The following is a 21,301-nucleotide window of genomic DNA, read 5'->3' on the forward strand; positions in this document are numbered from 1 at the left end:
GATGCATTGCGCAGAGGACAGATGTGCTGACTGACCCACACAGCACTTTAACAGCTACGCCTGCAAGTGTGTTTATGTTCCTGGCTTTTCGTTGCACAGTAGAAGAAGGTTTTCTTTAAAACACTAACTCAAGAGCTGCAAAATACATCATGGGAGTAGAAAGTGAAGAGATAAATTCTGTGTTATCTGATTCCTTTTACTGCTTATTTCTCCCCTCTTTTCCTTGGCTTCGGTGCGAGGAGCAGGTTCCATCCCGCCAGCACACCCAGAGTAAAACTGACATTTTATGAGTGGAAACAGTCCAAGGATGGTGGCTTATGCTCTTAACATCCTGACATCTCAACCTCTGAAAGCAGCAGTGGCGCTGCTTCCAGTGGCTGCAGAACACCTTAAAAAGCAGCACAAACTGACAATGAAAATAAACTACAGTTGCAGCACTGCTGGAGTCTGGCAGCCCTTAACAAATACAGCAGCGTCTGGGTGTTAAAATACATAAATCTGTCATCATTACCAGGCTAAGGGGTCGTCATCCTATTCTCAAAATAAAAGAACTGTGCATAATCAGTAGGGCAGGGAGTTCAGAACAAAGTACGCCTTTTACAAACTCTCAACTGCTGATAGATGGATGTTTGCAAGAGACTTAATGTCTTTAACAGGGTACGTTTAAGAAGGAGTGTAGGTTTCAGACCTCCTGGGATTAGTACTTTTTTTTTCTCTTCTTTTCCAGTTTTATTGCCAAGAAGTGTATAATGTAAACACTCAGGTCTTCTGACTATGAAACCCACATTATTATAAAGAAAGATGAATCAAAGCATTCTAGCACAATGATATTATTCATCAAGGACAACACAGAATATGTCCTTCCTCTCATCAAACAAAAATAAATTGGATTTTAAAATAGGTCCGTACACTAATTTTCAGCAGTTCTGTTGATTTTTATTTTCCTTTTTTACATCTTTTTCTTAATGTGGATGCCAAAGACAGCACAGGAAAGGTAGAGAACCAGACCCTACAGGAATATAAAAATATACCTCCTCAGCAACCATACATTTTAACAGGCAACATACCTACATGCATGGATCAAGAGGCAGCATGCGAGCAATTGGTGCTGTGTACGTGCACTTACACATAAAAAAGCAGTCTCCAAAAACAACATTCAAGCTACACGTCATAAACTGGTCCAACTTGGCGCTGCTCACTCTATAATAAATATTCTGCACTGTGCTTTAATTTACAAGTGTGCCTTTTGGGTATTTCTGAGTTAGCTGATACCAAAGGGAGAATTTGGCTAAACCCCCACTCTCTGTGGTATTTACTGGGCAAACTGAGGACAGCAGAGCTGTGTGGTGGCACAAGGGAACAGGGTACAGTGCTCTGGCACAGACCTCCTGGAAACATTGTGCCCATGAAGCTCAACATAGCTTCAGGAGTCCTCTGAGTCCAGTGAGGCCATGCTAAATCCTTCACTCCCAGCCTTCAGCAAGAAGCAAAGGGAGGAGCACAACTTCCAAGGAAAAATGGTCAGGAATGGGGGGGACAGCAGCAGCTGTAGGACAGTTGACAGAAGACCCTGCTACTTGGAGAAGATAAGTCATCTTGGATGCTTGGCAAGGTGGTAAATATCGAAAAGCTGCTGATACCAGGCCTGCAATTATCTTGATGGCTTCTCATTACTGGGGCTGCTAGTAATTAAAAGACTCTTAACTACTATTCTGCAGTCCCAGCAGACCTTGACTGGGAATCTAGACCACCTTTTGAGAGCCTTCCTTCCACACACACACATCACCTGCTTGGAGCAGGACTGCCTTGGTTTTACTCACGAACGCAGCAATTTCTCAGCATTGTGGATACACAGATGCGGACAAATCTCTGGCTGAGCACATCAGCATTGCACTGCCAACAGAGAAATTCTGCCCACTGCCTGTATGGAGGATTGCAACAAAGACAGCTCTGATTAATAAAGTCAGAGGAAAGAGATGTTTTTAGCCTCAGACAAACTGACGAGAAAAACCCAACATGAACACCACAAACTCGCTGGGATCAGAGGCTCTTTCTATTAATATCGTTTAACAGAAGGAAGCCATAAATTGCTCAGATCAAACACGGTTTTAATGTCAGCCTGCCTGGTATTGTGTGTTGCTTTCATTCCCAAACAATATTCATGCAGCAAGCAGAGCTGCAGCCCGCTATTTGCACGGGTGTAGCAGCCACTACACACTCCAAAGCATCTGCAAAGGATTGTGGGCTAAATGCATCCATATGTCCTGCATGCCTCAGATTTACACTGGCTGCAGCTCTGGTTTGCCACAGTCTGCCATAGGATGGAGTATGGGGGGAAATTATATATCCATACATATATGTATGAATTTCATGCTTACATCCATGGAAAAAAATCTTTTCATTTCCTTTAAATTGTGAACAGGTGTTGTCACCTTCTCAACTTGGCTTCTATGTTACAGCTTCAAGAAGGGAAAAGAGAGATCTACCCAAAACAGTGAGGCTTTTGTTAGCCAGAACATGATGTATTGATAAGCATACTGTAAAGTTTGTTATAAAATCAAATGAAACTCATAAAACCAAACAAAGATCTTGTAAAAACTGTGGACATTATACAGCATTAGCACTGAGCTACATTATAGATCTGGACTTGGAAGAAACAAGACTGCTGCCCAGTTGTAGTATTTTCCAGCCTTTTACACCCATTCATCAAGACCATCAGTCAAACCACACGGTGCTACATTTTTGATCATTTTTAGGATAGTTACAGCTAATACTGGCACTCACATCATCACCTCTTTAAGGAGCAAGCTTTTCAAGAACAAATTGTTATGAGCTGTTGTGACATCAAGTCTAGTGCAGCACTCAGCAAAATGATGAAATCTAATGAAATTGTTTCCCTGCAGCAATCCAGCAATAGTCACACCTTTCCATTTTGGCGTATTTCTTTCTCCTCCTTTCCTCTCCCAGGACAGTGGACATTTTACAGGACTCAACATATATTGGACAGGGAGTTTGTTGGACTCTGAGTTGGATCTCTCAAATGAGGAAGAAGTGAAGAACTCCCGAAATTCAGGGGCTAGGAACACTGATTGCTTTTAGATTTCCTTTCACATGCTTGTGCTATCCCTGAGCAGCACCAAGCTTGATCAGGGTGTATGTCTTTATGCCAACGTGAATAAACACTGAGAAGGAAGAGCCCTTGCTTGGATGAGGGCATCATTAGTCAATGATGAGTCATTTCCAGTGGAAAAGGAGCTTCACTTCCAAGTGAAGAGCTTTTAGCTATGAGTTTGCACCAAAACATGAAAATACTCACATTTCACTGACTCCTCTGCTCACTGGGATCTGTTCATGCCCATTTCCAGTCTCTTCCCACAGGCTGGCATGCAGGACTCCCTCACCTGACACCACCACTAAGGGGTTTGTTAAGAACCAAACCCCCACCTACATCTCCATGGAGGGTGACACAGTGGCACCTCACCACATGTTGACAAGAAGCAATGATTCCAATGGCTGGGCCTTGGGTAGGCTCCCTTTTTCTGCTCAGCTCCCAAAGGCCCAAACCAATCTGAGCTTTAATTAGCAACATAACCATTACTAAGCATCAGTGGCTATGGCCAGATCCTCATCTGGTGTTAATCACCCTGCGTGTGCACAGGAGGCCACCAACGTAGATCCAGCTGCCGGACTGGGGCCTTAACAAATTGAACACGAACTTTGTTACTGTTTATTGTCACAAGGAACTCTTCATTTCCATATAACGACTGACATTAGCCATGATTATATGCCCTGTGATTGTGTTAATGGTCCCACACTGGATGGACTGCCCTTTGCACTTCATGTTGGAGTAAACGCACTGAAGACATTTTGCTAACTCCATACCATGACCAGCACAAGCTATACCCCCTTGTTCTCAAATGCAAAAACGGCATATTTTTTCCCTTTTTCTTTAAGTGTTGACTCATTTGAGTTTTTGCTTAGCATTAGCAGACCCTGGGTGCACACATTGCTGACTCAGTGTTGATTCACATCTTCTTGCTGAGCACATCGCTCTCTGGTCCCCAGAGTTTATTAAGAGGCCAAAACCCAAACATAAATGAATTTGTCATGCTTTTTCAAGATGGCTGGTGGCACCTGACTCTGAGCTAGAAATGTTTTCTCAGCTTTTGCACTGTAAATGAGTTCTGAGACACAGATTGATGACTTCATTGGAGAAGTGTAATGCAAACCATGTTTTACTGTACTCAATTTTTTTTTCACACAGTATTTTCTACTACTACAAGCAGAAAAAAAGAACATATGAATAAATATCCATTCAGACATGGCCATGATTTTTTTCAGGATATTTATGCTGACTGTTTAAAAAAATGGTTATTTTAATGCAAATTTTTCACACATGCCTGTTATCAAAGAGAGCTGTCTTTGGACAAGCTGTAAAAAAGCATAAAATAGCAGCTGGCTCAGCAGGAAAAAGCTACTTTAAAGATAAATCATCTGATGTCAGGGAAGATTCTTGAAGCAATCAATTGCAACAGACAGACAGCAGACATTTAACAGCAAATTTGATTTGTCTGAAAGTGAGATGTAGCTCAAATTCTGAACAGCCCGTAAGCAGCTTAGGACAACACGCTGCACTCTTCCTCCTGCTCTCCGCATCAAGACCTTACAGACCAAACGGGGCCAAGTGGCTGGGTCCCTCAGAGGGCCAGGCACCAGAGGAGGATATGAACTGGATAGATGATGGATTCTTCACCAAAATATTCCTCCAAGAAACCCGAAGAAGAGAATAAACAACTGCAGCAGTCAGAGATACAGGGCAAGAAAAAGAAATTCAGGAGAAGCTGTTTCTTGGACTTACATGTTGATTATTTTTCGTGCTGAGATGCATCCAGGCAAGATGTGTCCTTGGCAATTTACAAACACCAAGCAAAGCAAGAAGGTCACAGTCCCACACCCTGCTCTTGTTGCTGCCTTTTTTTTTTCTTTGCTACAGAAAGCAGTAAGAAACATGGATGCAGATGTGAAAATAGAGACAGTTTGATCTTTCATCACCTGGTTGAGCAACTGATGCAAGAAGTATTTACTGGCAGCACCTGTAGCAATAGCCCCACATGTTGTAATGCTGGCACACTTCGCCACTTCTGCAAGTGAAAAGTCCTCTGTGTTGTGCATTAGTGAAAGAGGTCATTATGCTACAGCATAAATATTTACCTATAGTCCTTCCTACAGCTGTTCACAAACAATCTTCCCTTCAGAGAATGTCCAGACTTCTGGAACTTGGGACACTGTTTATTATTGCAGAGAGAGCAGTAACGGAGGTCCACCAGTACTTCCATGTTAGAATACTTTGTTTTCTAAGTTATTTATAAGTCAGGAAAAGCTCACCCATTTGGCCTAAGATTTCCCAGGGAGGGCCTGATGGCTGGAGTGTGGCTTGTAGCTCCATGTGTGCAAACTCAGTTTCTCCAAGCTGGCCACAGCTCAACAGAGGCTTCAGTTACAGCACCACCTGCTATTTTTTTTTTCTGCAGAACATGCCTCCCTTCAGCACACAAGGTGGACAGTTTTCAAATAAGGAGTAGCTATTCAGCACTTTCTTTCTTCCTCCTTGGCCTTAAGTTTCCTTTTAGAGCACACTGGCAAGGAATTTTTTAATTATGCAGTAAAGAAACCGCAGGTTTCAACCAAGCATCTATAAATTAAATAAAGTTCCTTTTCACACCTTTAGAATTAATTCAGCTGAGGAAAAAAAGATAAGATTTCAAGGGCATTGTTGTACGTATAATTTTGGGGGAAGGTACAGTGCATTTGTTTTGATGAGCTACACATAATTTTCCAAAATAAGGAACCATTGTACTTAGTAACTGCAATGTAATTAAATACTGATTAAAGTTCCTCTTCCAGCATTTGTAAATCCGTCTGCAGTGTAATTGGCATCCCAAATCTTGTGGTGAGCCACAAAAACTATTAAGGATAGCTAAGAGAGGAAATTGTAGTTTTGACTTATATTGGTGATCTGCTTTTACTGGCTTACATTTCATGCAGGGCTGTATTAGAGTAGGATTCCTCGGATCTTTGGGATCCAGGCCCTGCAGTCTGAGAAGATGGGGAAATAAGCAAGGCAGAAACCAATCGCTATCATCTGGGTTGGCAAAGCCTTTGTTCAAGAATGAAGATCAAAAACCTAGAATAAGAGAAGACTCACTTCCAGAAGAGCAGCTAGGAAGATGCGAGATTAGGAGGAGAAGACTTTAGTAAGTGTTATAAAGGAAGAATAGTCTTTTAGGGAGAGATTTAAGAGGTTTAGACTCAACTCTGAGCCACAGCTCCTATTTTATGTGGTCTTGGCCTAATCACCTGGTCTCTCTTTATCTCAGTAATTGTCTGTAAAATCACTGTAATCCATCTCATCTGCACTTTCAGACTGAGAGGTTCTCTAGCCAGGCAAGCTGTAGTCCTGTCTACCAGCCATGCAGAGGCACACCTAAGCCTACTCTGCTTGTGCACTGAGCTGGCTGGTTGCAAGCAAGATCTGTCCTGGAAGCCACAAAGGCACATTTAAGTAGACTTACACCTCAACTATTATATCTTACAGAGTCCAACCAGGGAGCTCATCTCTGCGACGTCTGTTGGCCCCCACCAGTGTTGGAGGATCCACTGACCTTTTCATTCCTTTGTACAATGTCTCAGATTTCTGTTGGTTCTCTGTACTATTATGGAATACAGTGGCTAATAAAAGTTAAGATTAGTAAGAGCTACACAGCACTGAAAACAGGCAGAGAGGTTGGAGACTGCTGAATTTATTCACAGCTCTCTGTAGGATTTGGGTAAACCATCACCGTATTCCGCTGCAGCCTCCATGTAAATAACACAGGGGTGACAGTTCCTCACTTGCCAGTGGTGTGGCAGAGCTCAGTTAGAATTATACAGTGTAACTCCAAAACCTTTCAATAAGCTACTGAATATTTTCCAGATATTGTTGATTAAATTTCCAGAATACTCTCATGTCAATATGAATTATATTCTTTCAAGTCCTAGGGTTTCATGAATCATTTAATGCTATTCTAGATCTAATATCTTAACCACCTTGCCCATGTCTGACACCTGTGTGGTTTTACATGTTTGGTGTTAGCAGTAAAGCTGGAATAAGAGGGGTTTTTCTCTTTGAAGAAGTGGGAAAATAGAGAGGCCATATGGTTCAAAAAGCCACTCTGCCTAATGAAGTTTGTGCTTTCCAGAGCACAAACAAAACAGCTCCATCAATTTGATCTTCGTCGTCAAAACTGACATGCAGTTGGTTTTAAAACACTGCCTCCTTCTCAAAAACCAACAAGGGATTGATTTTCTCTCAACCAAAAGTATTTTCACCAAGACGAACATGAGCATCTGGTCAATGCATTAAATGTCTGGGTCCTTTGAAAGAGTAAGTCAGTGATACCTTGTGTTTACTTGCAGAGCTTGACAAGAAAGACACAAGGGGAACATTTGTTTTCAGGGGAAACTGCTCTAGTGAAAAGCAGTTGGTTTGAAACCCTACATGAACACAACTGTACCACTGGAGACAGGGGACATAAGTAATCAATCAAAAATGGTCTGAGCAACAAGAATGTACAAGGGCACACTGTAAGACGAGGAAAGAAGGTGCAAAATAGACTAAGAAGTACTGGGTTTAGCCACTATTTACAACAAGGATGCATGGAAATGAATGCTACCTCAGCCCATATGTCTGACAGAGGTTTAGGTTACAGTTACCCTTTTCTTGGCACTTGGTGATCAATATTTGTTTGCATAGGGTTCAATCTCACACGCACAGAGGCCAGTGTGAGCTTGCCACTTCCTTCCATAAATGCCTGATGAGGGTCTAAATAACTAGTGTTTGTGCCCAGGGTTTTTCAGTGCCAAATATAATGAACACCATTGTTCTTAACACAATTATATTTGATAATCCAATTTCCCTGAGCAACCGAATTGGAGTTTTTTCTCAATCTTTCCTGAATTCTAGTTCAACTTTTACCTTGTGCCTACTGGCTTATTGCCTTCATTTGCTTCTGTTATGCTACCAAGAATAGGCAGAGCATTCTTTGAATTATAGATACTTTGATGCCTCTCTGCCCTGGAATAATGGGATCTGGCTTGAGCTTTATAGAAGATACAGGATGACAGAGAAGATCAAAGACCTTGGCAGACTCCACATGCTGCAAAAGCACAAACTGGACTGAAGCAGGCTCCTATAGCATTCCTTTCTCCACAGCAAAGAGTCTGGAAGGTGCATCCAACTGTATAGACATGACTCTAAAACTATTTCCACTTCACTCTGTCTTTTCAATGTAGCACAGAGAAATGGATGAACGTGGTTAAGAAAGAGGTGAACAAAGAAAACCAAATCCTCAAACTATGTAAACTACAAGATGACTTTTGCAGCTCTATCCCACTGATGATACAGGAGTCACCTGAGGGCTTCCCTCACATAAGCATCTCTTTCCAGATAAGGTATTTCCATTCTGGTCCTTTTCTATACTGGCTGTGCAGCAAAGTGCATTCTCCAAGAATCACCCTCTTATCGGGTGATAATCCTCCACCAAGCAGCACCAAGTGTTTGCTACATGTCTCAAGTTCACAGCAGCCCTCCTACTGCAAAGGTAAAAAAGGAGAAATAGAACAAAAACCAGGCCAAGAGACAACCAGCAGGCAGCTGGAAACTGCCCTAAATTCTGTCCTCACTTCCACCATCTCAGAGAAACAGAACTTTGTAGACCAGACACTTGGGATGCTGATCAGGCAAAGGGGTGAGCAAGGTATCTTATCTGACCCCCTGCATCGTAATTCTCCCCTTGGCTCCCTCAGCACACTGATTTTCATCCAGCTCTTTCCCTTCTCACAGCCAAGCACCAATGAGCACATTTCTGTGGCAGCTGCTGCAGAGGAATCTCTGATTACCCAGAGAAGTGTCTTCAGGAGTCCTTGGGAATGCTCAGCCCAGCAAGTGACCCCAAAATCTCATTGCTGGGGCAAGCAAGCCCTTTGAAAATGGTCAAAAGCACAGCCAGTGAACCCATGGTCACTGAGACAGCATCTGAAGCTTTTTTAATCCTGCCTCCATCAAGAGGATTTCTCAGGAGCTGAGCATCCCTGGGTTACATGCCAGCTCGGAGCTTTGTTTCAACCCAAATATTATTGTTCCCGAAGACACCATGCCTTGCAACAGCTCAGCACACGGATCTCCCCACTGTGCGTTTTCATATGGGTGCTTCAACATTTGTTTTGAGAGCTATCCTGTTCCAACAGCAAACATAAAGATCAGTGTGACCTCTCCTTATCGCACAGCCTTTCCTGTGTGGAATTCATTGTGATCTGGACCCCAGTGGCTATTGCATCATTTCTGTTTATGTGTAACCTTTGGCACTCCGCAATCTTATCTGCCTGCAGCCGGCTGCAGCAGAAGATGTGCAGCAGCACAGCCAGCTCTGGCAATCCTCAAACACTGGAAGGGGCCAGCTAAGAGTGGAGGTCAGTGAATGATTAGCAAAGCAAATCTGCAATCTCTGACAGCTACATGGAGATCAGCTCCCTCTGTCGCCCCAGAGCAGGTGAGGCCTGGCTCTCCTCCAGCTCTACTCACCAATGACGATGAGGGTGTAGTTCACGTTGGTGCTGCCGAAGCCATTGGTGGCCTTGCAGATGTAGGTCCCCGCGTCTTCGCTCTCCACCTCCTTGATTTTCAGCCCTTGCTGGAGGATTCGGAACCTCGTCCAGCCGCTGTGGATTGTCCGTCCATCCTTCATCCACATGGTGAGGGGCGGGGGGTCACCTTCCACCGGGCACAGGAGCTTGATGGTCCTGCCCAGCCTCACAGACTGGCGGTGAATCACTTTATCAGCGATCCTTGGGGGGCCTAGGAAAGAGCAGAGAGAGGAACAGCTGTTATGGCTTTTGCCAGTGACACAGCACTGATTCAAAGCCGAGTCATCAATCTGGACATTACACTGACTGCTATACAGAATAAAAGGTGCTTACCAAAAATCAGTTACAATCAAGGATGAAAATGTAGGCAATTACAGAGGGATACAGAGGGATACAGCAAATGAGATCTTTCTTTGTGCAAGACCTGAAGCTATAGCCTTGCCATCAGCAGCAGCTCAAGCTAACCCACCAGGGAAGCCTGGTTCTGAGGGTCTATTGCTTTTCCAAAATTTCCAGCATTTTCCTGTCACAAGAAGGAGCCCAATACACAAACTGTTCTGCTGTATTTGGTAAAGAAACTGTAGTTGTTTTAAACTTAACACCTATTCTGAAGGCAAAATTAGTAACAGGAGTGGCACTTACAACAAAACACTGCCCCCCCCCAACATGTTTTAATCCTTTCATGTTATATGTACAGTAATTCCCTTTAATAGTCACCAGATGGGCTTTATCTGAGACACATAAGCCTGCAGTTGTTGAACACAGAACATTCATTGGGTAGTGCTTCAATAAAAGATACAGCTTAGCCTGACATGTTAACATTGTCTGTAGTCCAAAAGAGAATGTTTTTATAAGTTTCCTTAGCAACCCCACTGGTTTGACCCATCTGACAAATATTTGCTCTTTGTAAAAGGTGATAATTTCATACAAAACAGAGTGTCCCTGGAATGCCAGAGTGAACACATTGTTTGCCACATGATAACAGGATGCACTTGGACAGGTCAACTATCTGAAGAAAAGAAGTGATAAAGATTCCAACAGTGGGAATGGACCTATAGCTGAATTCCAACCGGAATTCCTTCCCAAGGCTCTGAAAAATTGAATAGAGTCTTTTTCCTGCATCTGCCTTTTCTGCCTTTTCATTAATTGCACAAGTTCTACACACAGATTGCAATAGCAGTGCTCTTCCCAGAATAGTCTATTAATGGGTGTGATAATAAGTGCCCTGTTCTTGCATAAGGACAAAATGTTTTGCTAAGAATTGCTGATGCTGAGTTGCACCCAAAACCCGCAAGATGTTTGTGGGATTTGGAACTGTTTCCTCATATTTTACTCCTGTTCCTAGTGTTTTACAGGATTGGACCCACAGGGGATAAACTACAGAGCTCATATTTGCACTTCCTCATGACTAATTCCTATTATTTCAAAGTCTGCCTGATTTTTCCCCAGCATGACTGAGGCAGTACATACAGTCCAACTCATGAATGACTCCAGAGCTGCTGCTGCAGTTACTCATGTTGAATCACACCCATGAATTTTGCAGCATTGCTGATGAGCAGAAATGCTGCTCAAGCTGAGAACAGAGTGGTGAACTAGCCTGAAACTTATTGAAGAGTTTAAATAAGAGCCTGGTTAAATCAATGGGTCTTAGAAACACTCAGATTCTGATGAACTTCTAATGACCCAAAGTGGGGACCTTGAGAGCACTTATTCTGAAAAAATCAGAGATAACAAAGATAACAGAGATAACAAAGGAGGCAAACACAACACCCACCCCTTCACATCTTTCGCAGTCACCTGTGGGACAGCACCTCAGAGGTGATGGTATCCTCCCATACTCCAAGGGAACTGGCAAAATACCATGAGAAATCCTGCCTGTCCAGGTGTTTCTAAAAATTCCAAACCACCCTTAGTTCTTCACCTTGTGAGACTTCCAACTACCTCAGTGGATGGAGAGATAACCCCAAAACCTTTTGAATGCTGGTCTTACACAAATTGCATTGCTGAATCTTTTAAAGTGAAAATCCACCCATGAAGAGGGGCTCTGTGTGTTGACTTTGATAAGGCAGAATTCACAAACACTGGGTGGGAATCCAGCCCCAAATTCTGCTACATTTCCCTACATGGTGCCCTCACTCAGTGCAAAGGAGCTGAAATGCCCAGACAAGTCCATAGACTTGTTGAAATTCTGGGTTGGCCCTTGGAGAGGTCCTTTCTGACCCAGAGCCCTATCAAACCAAGTCAAACTTCAAGAGTAGCTTCACTGCAACCTGCTTGTGAGCCAGGATACTACTTCATGCATATTCAAATGACAAAAACAGATCTATAATTAGTGCTGGGGAAAAAATGTTTGGTGCAGGGCAAGCAGGGACAGTGGAGAGAGAGCACCCTCCTCCCAACTTGGAAGCCTGCTGTAGGCTCCTTCAAAATCCCTTTCCTTCCAACATTCATGTTGACTCCTGATGAATTTTGAGACCTGGAGGAATCAGATAGTTTCCCAGTCACGTCATGTGCTTCTCTGGGGCAGGCTGCACAAGCGGTGCTCCTGATGGCACCAGAGTTGCCGCTGGATCTGTCACATGTTTGGGTCAGTGGTAAGCTTGGTCCTCCTAAATGCCATTTTCCTTTGACTGACCTTTCGTTCTGAGGAATTGTTGGATCAGTCCCTGTCACAGGATCTATCCGCAGACCTTTATGACATTTAGAAAAGGGTGCATTTCTTAGAGCCATTCTGCCTAAAAACATTAGTGCAGCTCTTCATTAGCTCCTCCAGCAGCTTTCTCAGGAACAGGAATAAAAGTCTCCCCTCACTCTTTTTTCCTGCTGTGAATTTTGCCAGATACAGCATGCACTTCTCAGTAGTGTACAGCCCTAGGACAAAGATGATGAGGCCTTGTTTCTGTTCATTTAGTTCTGTAAATATTCCCATTTTATTACCTATCATCTTTGCAGTAATTACTTTCTGCTCAAGCAGTACTCTCTGGAATCAGTGTTTTGATGTAAATATCAAGCACCATGATAATTATTACAATATTGTAACTTACTACTGTGTTTACAAATAACCACAATACAATTCAGCACCTTCATATATGTCAGAGGCTTCAGAAGCCCTGGCAAGCCATTGGTAGCTGGACCTCCTGAAGCTGGGCTACAGCAAGAATAAAATGTTGGTATCATCACGGATGTCTGTCTCTCTTTCTCATGTACAGGCATTCACTGGGTCTTATTTCACTACATATCTGTAGAGCCCTGCCTTGGGACTGCAAGCTTGATGGATGAATGCTTTTCCAGTCAAGACACACTTTGGCACATCTTGCCACTCTGCACCATCAGAGGCATCAGGGGAGGCAGCAGAGAGGGGTAAGTATGTTTTGCAAAAAGGCCTTTCTCCAATATCCCCTGGGCAGTGGGTGCTACTGACACAGAGCAGCCTCAAAAACTATCCAGGCAAAAGTGTCTTCCCCCTCTGAATCCAGATATTAAGCTGCTCAGCACTGCTCAGGTTCTGCTGGAGATTAATGTCCAGGGTTTCTCTACAGCAATTCCATCTCCTGCTACATGAACAGAGCAAAAAGATGTAGTAAAAGCATGCTGAGTCTGCCAACTTCCCATGCGCAGCACTGATGGGAGCTCCCCACCTTCCAGAAATGGCCCATAATATGCCACAGGGTGGCCAGGAGAGCAGAGTGCCCAGTTAGCCCTCCCAAGGCGCTGATTTGGGAGTGTCCCTGGTGTCTGACCCTGCAGGGCTGGGGCACGTGTGTGCTCACAGCTGAGTGCAGCAGTGTGGGAGCAGAGCCCAGGACACAGGCCCCGCAGGCTGGATACATTTCTACAGCTGCTTAGCGAGGCAAAATCCCAGGAAAGCACCTGCTGCTTCACCTACAGCTGCCAGAGAGGTAAAAACAGGCTGAACCCTGGCTGTAGTCACTGACTTCCCATCCCTTGCTGCTGCCAGCGTCCGTCCCGTGCTCTAATGCAGCATTAAAAGGCAGATGAAATTACTCCTCCAGGAGCCAGTGTCAAGATCTCTGCCATCCTGGACTCCAGCTTTGAGTTGTGTGTGAGGAGGAATGATCTAATTGAGTGCAATGCCCTACAGCTGCTCGCTATAGCGCTGCTCTTGCCTTGTTTGTGGGGAGGGCAACACCCCAAGAACTGGAGAGCAACACCATAAGCAATTGTTCTGAAACCTGAGAACATTTTGTGAAACCAGACTGTTAAAATAGAGACTTCATATATTCACCAAAGCTAAATTAATGCCAATATATACCATCTCTCTGGCTAGGGGGGAATCCTGTGAACTGCCATGTGCCTGCAGTCATGGGCCAAAGCTCCAGACTGGATTCTCTCAAGGCAGAGTAGCAGAGAGCAAGTGCCCTCTGGTCCTGAGTGTAAACCCTGTGAGCACTCCCCCTGATTCCTTAGCCATTAGGCAGCGATTCTTGGAAACATCAGCCTTTTTCAAGTGCTGAGAATCTCCAATCTGTGATGCTCCTGGACACAGCAATTACTTCCCGCAGCATTTTTTCATCAAATATAGGAGAAAGGGACGAAAACAAGGCCCCAGGTAGATACTCCATCCAAATTACTGACACAGATTTTTATGCATTTTTGTAGTCAGGAAGGGAGGGAGAACTCTTGCATTTTTCCACGAGGCAAGGACAGCTCTCTATGGCCACAGGGCACTGCTTTTAAGCCCCATCATGGTGGAGAGGGCACAGCTGGTTCCACAGCCTGAACAGAGGAGCTCTCTCAGGAAGTTAAGCCCCACCTTGACACAAGCCTAGTGGGGGCAGGTTTTCTTCAGGCCCCCTTGTCCTCAACCCAGTAATATGAGAGAATCATTTCTTAATACTGTGGCTGAGAGAGAAGGGTGGGATTCGACATCCACGGATGTGACTCGGGAAGAAGTGATGAGAATGCAGCTGCCTCCCCCCGTGCTTCGTTGTTATTCTTTCTCCAAATACAAACTAAATATAACTTTGCTCCATAACATTCAAATCATTTTAGTTACTAGCAGGGATCATGCCTGGAGTTCCAAGGGCCAGGGTGCAATCAGGCTTAAAATATAATTTAAACAATCCAGAACCTAGATTTTCCACCAAGTTATTTTCTTGCTTGTAGTTTCCCCATTTGCAAACACATTTAAACACACCCAGAAAGAAACCAACAAGCTCAGCCAGATACCAGGTTTTCTGTTCAAGATCATATAAACCCAGTTGAACATTAACAAGGAAATGCCATGATCACCTCATTTGTTTTAAATATTTCTGCTCATATAAATGCAGACAAGTGTGCAGATTTATTTGCCTCATTTACGAATACAAGCAACTGGAATCTCCATTCTGTTCCATTATATAAAAGACAGACTCTACACCTGTCTTACTGAACAGCTGGGCAATTTTCAATTTATATCCACTATCCTACACCACAGAAAAGCCCCACTTGCTGCTCTGCTGCTGACACTGCTTTACTAGCATTCCTGTTCTCCTCCCCAGTGCCTCGGGAAGGGATAGTGGTTGCCATTTCTTGGCAAAAGGAGTTATGTAAAACCCAAGAAAGCCTCTTTGCTTTAGCAAATAGCTATTTCCGGGAAGAAGAAAAAACAATTTCTAGAAGTGTATTTAAGACACAACAGTGGGATAGCCTGGAGCTTCCTGTCCATATTTCTCACAGTCAAAAACACACACACATGTAATTATATTTTCCTGCGCCGCATTGCAAAGTTCATGCACTTGTTCAACTCATACATGTAGTAAACATGATTTACAGCTCCGTGTGAAAACCCTCTAGATATATGGTGTTTTGATAGTGATTCAAACCTAGCACTTTAATTTAGTAACACCTAGCAGTGAAAGCTAAATGATTTCCCACTCCACATTCCTAACTTTCCATGAACCCCTTTTTACGGCTAACATGGGGAGGAGATACTGCTTCTACAACTGTTTGGACTTATCCTTGCTATTCCTTCAACTAAACTGCACACTAACATCAAGCTTCACATATGGTGAACGCACCAGCACTGACCCACGTCCTATGAGACCATTTGCCATCATACAGTTCAAAGTGAACTTTATTAACACATTAAACATAATTACAAAGAGGAAATTCCAAGGAAGGTCAACAAGCCCGGACAGCTTCTTGGAATGGAAAGTAATTTATAATATCCACATACTGTATTGTAAAGTTTATAAAGAAGTTAAATAAGTTTTAAGAGCCCCATGGGTTATGTATATTTTATTATTTAATACCAAACACATTCACTTTCCATGTAGATAAGATTTCTTTTGAAGTGCTGTGTTAACAAATTAGCAAAGTCATTTATGATGAAGCACCCAAACAACCCATCAACACATGGAATTAGCATGAGGGGCTGGAGTACCACAGATAGTGCATGTCCTGTGAGGGGAACACAGCTAAGCACAGAAATCTTTCATTACAACAGTGAGATGAGGGAATTGGACAAAGGTCACCAACCAAACTGCTCATTTGGTGTGAACACAATCTCTTACAGCAAAACTTGAGGCAACACTTGGCCTTCACCATACTCATCACTGTAAAACCTGAGCTTCCAAAGACTTTACCTCCAGGGTGGTTCACAGCAAAGTGGATTTCCTTTACCTTTCCCATGCTTCAAAATGTACATACGCAGCTGGAAAGGATCACCTAAAAGCCACGTTTGAAACATGCATCTGGAGTTGTCTAACTTGGGGTATCTGCTGCTACAAAGCTGGGCTGGACAACTCCTGCTTACAGTAGGAGTTTAACCTTTTCTACAATAGTTTAACAATCTCTGCAAGACCTACATGAGGATTATGCCCTCACACTCTCTGCATATCATTATTACCATTATTTGTATCGGCATTCAGGCTGTAATGATGGATCAATAGACAGAGACCTTGCTCTGCTACGACAAACTCTACCAAGGAGCAAATCCCACATGGAAGGCTTTACAAAGCAATGATGGGAAGAGTTTCAATCAACACGTGTAGGTGCTCCTGAAAGAGAGGAACTCTTGGCTCTCTGCACAGTTGGAAGCCATTACGTGGAGAGCAGAACTGATAAAAATGCTTTTTGAGAGAGATAAAAGGATGAATGTGTTGCCCATGTATCCCATTAACTAATGGAATAAGTAGTTCAAAGGACTGGTGAATCCAACATCTTTTCATATTTTCAAAACAAAACAGTCTGCACTTCCAAAAGGTATGTGCTAGCCAAGTAAAGTAGGGGTCAGCGTGGGGGTAACTGGTCCAAATGCTTTGGTATGTGACATGAGAAGATCAGATTAGATGAGCTAATGGGTCCTTCTTGGCTTGAAAACATAGGCGCCCACAGACAAAAACAATGCTTATCAAAAACAATCAAAAGATTAAAGAAAAAACCAACAGCATCTCTGTAGAACAAAGACTCTGAGCGAGGAACACAAAAACACCACAAGTATTTGCTGACCAGCCCCGATGGCTGCTCAGGCTTAGATTTGGAAATCGTGAACTGTTTGCAGGAGCAAGCTCCAGGCTTGGGCTGCATGGCTCAGCCCAACAACCTGATGGAGAAAACAGCTTCACAGATCCATTTTACAGCAAGTGAAGTGACATATTTTCTCTTTCTTCCTTACCTCTGTGGTAGGAGTTGTTTTCCTGATGAAATGGATACTTATTGATAGCACAAGAAGTGCCTGCCATATTTTTACATGAGTAATAACTAGTCCCTTGGGTGAAGGCTGCCAGTAAATTCCCTACTCTAGATGTTCCAAACCTAAGAAAAATACAATATTTGGGAACATGTTCCATTTAATTAAGTGTCCTGCATACACATTTCACCAACATTTAATAAAATAGTTATTGTATGTTAAACAATTGGCACTTGATTATTGCTTAGATTTATTGCAGTTAAACAACAGTAGATGAGATACGTATCTCTTACGTGGTTTCTAAATCCTTTGAGCATATGTTTTCAATAATCAGTTGGTATTTATTTAACATGAAATTACCATCTTATTAAATTAAATGTGTATGGGTGACATTCAATTTCAATTGTTGCTGAACATTTTTTCAGCAGCAAAAAATAGTAACTTTATCCCTTAGGTTTCGAGGTAGCAAACGCAAAGGAGAGTTAGGATTACTTCAAATTACTTTTGAAGAAACAGACTTCATATGCTGGAAAGTTTCTAGTGTGGAAGAAAATATATGATTTATTGTTTCTCGAGTGCTGCCAGTGGCCTTAGTGTGGGCCAAAGGAGAGGACTAATATTTCTACTCAAATGCTAAAATTATACTGACAGCTCAGTTCAGGTATGCAGCTCAATGGATAACCACAAAACCTTTTTTAGAGAAGAGATAAGTACAACAAAGGTGTGTTGGCACACACACCCACACAATCTACCTCTTTCATTCCCATTCAAGAAGGCAAGCCCATCTAAATAATGGCATACATAATTTGTTGGGCACTTTTTCAAAAGAAATGCCCTTAAAGCATTATTTCAAGGTTCTAAAATTAGAAGACTTTTTGTTTGGTTGGTTTTTTGCTTGTTTTTTAAAATTTTTTTAATTTTAGTCTTCTGTTTCCAGGAAGGACAAACTGACTAATTCTGGAAGAAAGCTAGAAATCCTCTGGCTTGAGGGAGGATCCAGAACCCAACCGAAATTCCATAGCCCCGACCCGGCTCTCTCCAAACCTAACCCAAACCTCCACCATCTCCTCCACAGGTCACAGAGGCACCATTCTTGCCAACGCGAGACATTTGTTTGCTTCCCATAATGTCTGGAAAACAGTGCAGTCAGGCAGCCCTAAATTGCCTTCTGGGGTGGGTCTACCCAAATTTTAACATAAATATCATTGTACTATGCCCTTCCAGCTGTTTCCTAACCATGAAAATACTGCTTCACAAGCCCAGTGGATTTTCCAGCCAAATCGCCCACATCTCCAAGACTTTCAGTAAAACAAACCAAACACTCTGCAAGCCTCAGTTTAATTCACTTTTTTTGTGACTTCTGCCCTTTTTTCGTGAAAGCTCCCCTTCAAGCCACCAATAGCAATCACATTCCAAATCCCAAGGTTCCAAAAATAGGTGTTTACTTCTGAGCCAACCTGCTCTGAATTTTGTCCCCTTCTTTGTCCCTCCTCCCTGCATGCAGCATTTTGTCACCTATCCATTTTATCTGAACAGCTCCTAGAGAATAGGATGCCCAAGTTCACGTTTGGAGACACAGGTTCCCCTTGAACTTTGGTAGTCAATATTTAACCCAGTCTGAGCACTGTGCAGGGTTTAATAAGTAATGAGACGTTTCCCTTATAGACAGGCTCTTGTGTGAGCACTCTGCAAGCAGGAAATTGTAAGTGTCATTGTTTATGTCTGCAGGAAAACAGAAACCACGATGGTTGACTCCGTGCTGTACACGGGAACGATGGGAACACAAACCTTTAAATAGCTGGTTTGCCTTCCTGCTAGCCCACAGCAGCAAGTTTTCAGCCATAGACTGACACAGGAGCTTTTTAATTTGTATTCAAGGATTTGGGTTTCCTCAAAATATTCTTAAAAATCTTTTTTACCAGAATTTGCTCTAAGAGACGAAAGTGGAGAAGACTTTAAACTCTTCCATCCTATGCTGGTTCCTACTGGCCTTTCCCAATACCCAGGATGGAAAAAGTGAGATTAGTGCACTAAGGACTCAGAAAAAAAACATCTTGACCACTCACTCTCAGTCATGAGACACTGCCAAAATATCCCTAAGCCTTCTGCTGTTGGGCAATCAGTGGCAGTGCCCTGCATGGCGAGGCTGCTCTCAGCCCTCCCTTTCCTCTGCCCTCGTCTCTGGGGGCTTCTATGTTTGGTCACCACAAAAGCGTGGTAACAACTGTTTGATGGTGACCACAAAGAGATAAACATTGTGGTATTTAAGAACTGGAGATATTTTCAGAGGCTTCTCTAGAACAGAAAGCATTTCCAGCTGAATGGCTGCATAGCAAGCTTGATATGGAGCCTTTGGAAGAACTGTTTTTCTGTAAGAAAATCACATTTTTGTCAAGAACTAAGACTTTACCCAGTTTTCTCTTTCAAAGAGTTTTGCCTGGTTTTCTCCCCTTTTCAGCTTAAGAAATATTTTATGTAATAATTTTGGCCAATCACTCAAGAGAAACCAAGTCTCCTGCACAGGGAAACTATCACTGAATTCTTACAGCATTCCCATCTGGTTCCTGCCCTTCAGCCACTGAAGCACACACTACCTGATGTAAAAACACATGACACACTCGCCTGGACAGAGGCAAGTGCAGCTTTCTGCAGCCTGCCTGCACCTGGGAGAGCTTCAAACAGACCCACTTCTTCTGCTCCTCCTCTGGTTTGCTCACAACAACAAGGTTAGTGCACTCTTACCTGGCTTAATTAGTTTTTCCATCAGGAGAGAGTGAAGACTTGTTGTTCTATCCGACTTGCTATGTCCAACTGCACCACCTAGGATTGCTAGAGGCTGTGCTGTAATGTCCTGGGACTGTTCAACTCTAATATCAGATGAAATCAGGTTTGCATTTAATCTGGTATGTCCAAAGGTTTGCTGCACCCCTTGCTGTTCAAAAGCTGCTTCACATCACCTGGAGGAAGGTATTCCTCTTATACCTCTATTGCACACCAGTGTGGCGTGCGTCAGGATGAATGGTATTAGCACACCAGCACTCAGCAGTGGGTATATTCTGCCAATATTGAACAACTGAAACCAAATATTTAAAATACAAATCCATTTAGATTCCTCAAACTATCCAAAGGATTTGGAAATACTTCTCCTTTGCTGAAGATCCCACACTGCCTGCCTTTTATGCCTGTACATCTGCAACAACAGCAAGATGGTGCTAATTATTATTTGATACACAAGCAAACTACCAACCCCCTGTTCTTAGCACAGCCTGTTGCTTTATTTGAGCTGCCAAAGCTTCAGCAGCTACAGGGACACACGGGAGTTTTGCTGACATCAATTGCTTCGTGATTTCAAGTGACTCCATTCTGCTGGCGGGCTGCACACTGGAATGCAACATCATATCCAGCAGGTAGATAGAGCCACTGGAATATCAATTAACGTGCAATCCTATTACCTCAGTGTCTGGTAATGTGCAGTCCCAGCTACCCTCCTGCAAGTGGAAGGGGGAGAAACCTGGAGAGCACAGCAGCTATCTAGGAAAAGCTGTGCACGGAGAAATATTGTCTCATCGTGTGACTGCGGTGCTGCCCCACATCCCATCGCGCACGTGCGGGTACCGGCACACGCACAGCGCATCAGCTGTCAGCAGGAATTCCTGGCTGCACACTGAAATGCTGCCACAGCCTGTCTGCCCAGCCTGCCCCAGCCAATGCACATCTGAGCAGCTTGTCCACTCGCATAAACATTTCTGAGCTTCCCGGTTCATGGAAATAGGTTTTACTGTTGAAGTGACTTGAACTTGTTCTTGGGGAAAGCCACGTCAGGAATCACTCCATGCTGCTCACTGGCATTTCTGAGCAAGGAGTCAAGAGGTCAAAACCCAAGGTCAGAGAACAGCAGACACGATCTCTTGCTGTACCTGATGCTGGAGAAATCAGCACATTCCTAATCAGTCGCTAATCCCCTAATCTTTATTGCATGTAAATTCC

General features: G+C 43.3%; 1 protein-coding gene across 5 annotated transcripts in view; it reads right to left on the reverse strand.

Moving 5' to 3' along the window:
* FGFRL1 (fibroblast growth factor receptor like 1) overlaps nt 1–21,301 on the reverse strand; it is a 169,957-nt gene that overhangs the window by 77,687 nt on the left and 70,969 nt on the right. For all 5 annotated transcript variants that reach the window (XM_042053002.1, XM_042052999.1, XM_042053001.1 and 2 more), the window contains one exon: nt 9,620–9,892. In XM_042053002.1, coding sequence (XP_041908936.1) covers nt 9,620–9,892 — 273 coding nt within the window. The remainder of the gene's footprint in view (nt 1–9,619; nt 9,893–21,301) is intronic.

This window comes from Corvus kubaryi, unplaced genomic scaffold (assembly GCF_017639235.1).
Source record: "Corvus kubaryi isolate FWS band 111438036 unplaced genomic scaffold, C.kubaryi_AGA036_p1.0 split1-131, whole genome shotgun sequence".
Taxonomy (NCBI): domain Eukaryota; kingdom Metazoa; phylum Chordata; class Aves; order Passeriformes; family Corvidae; genus Corvus; species Corvus kubaryi.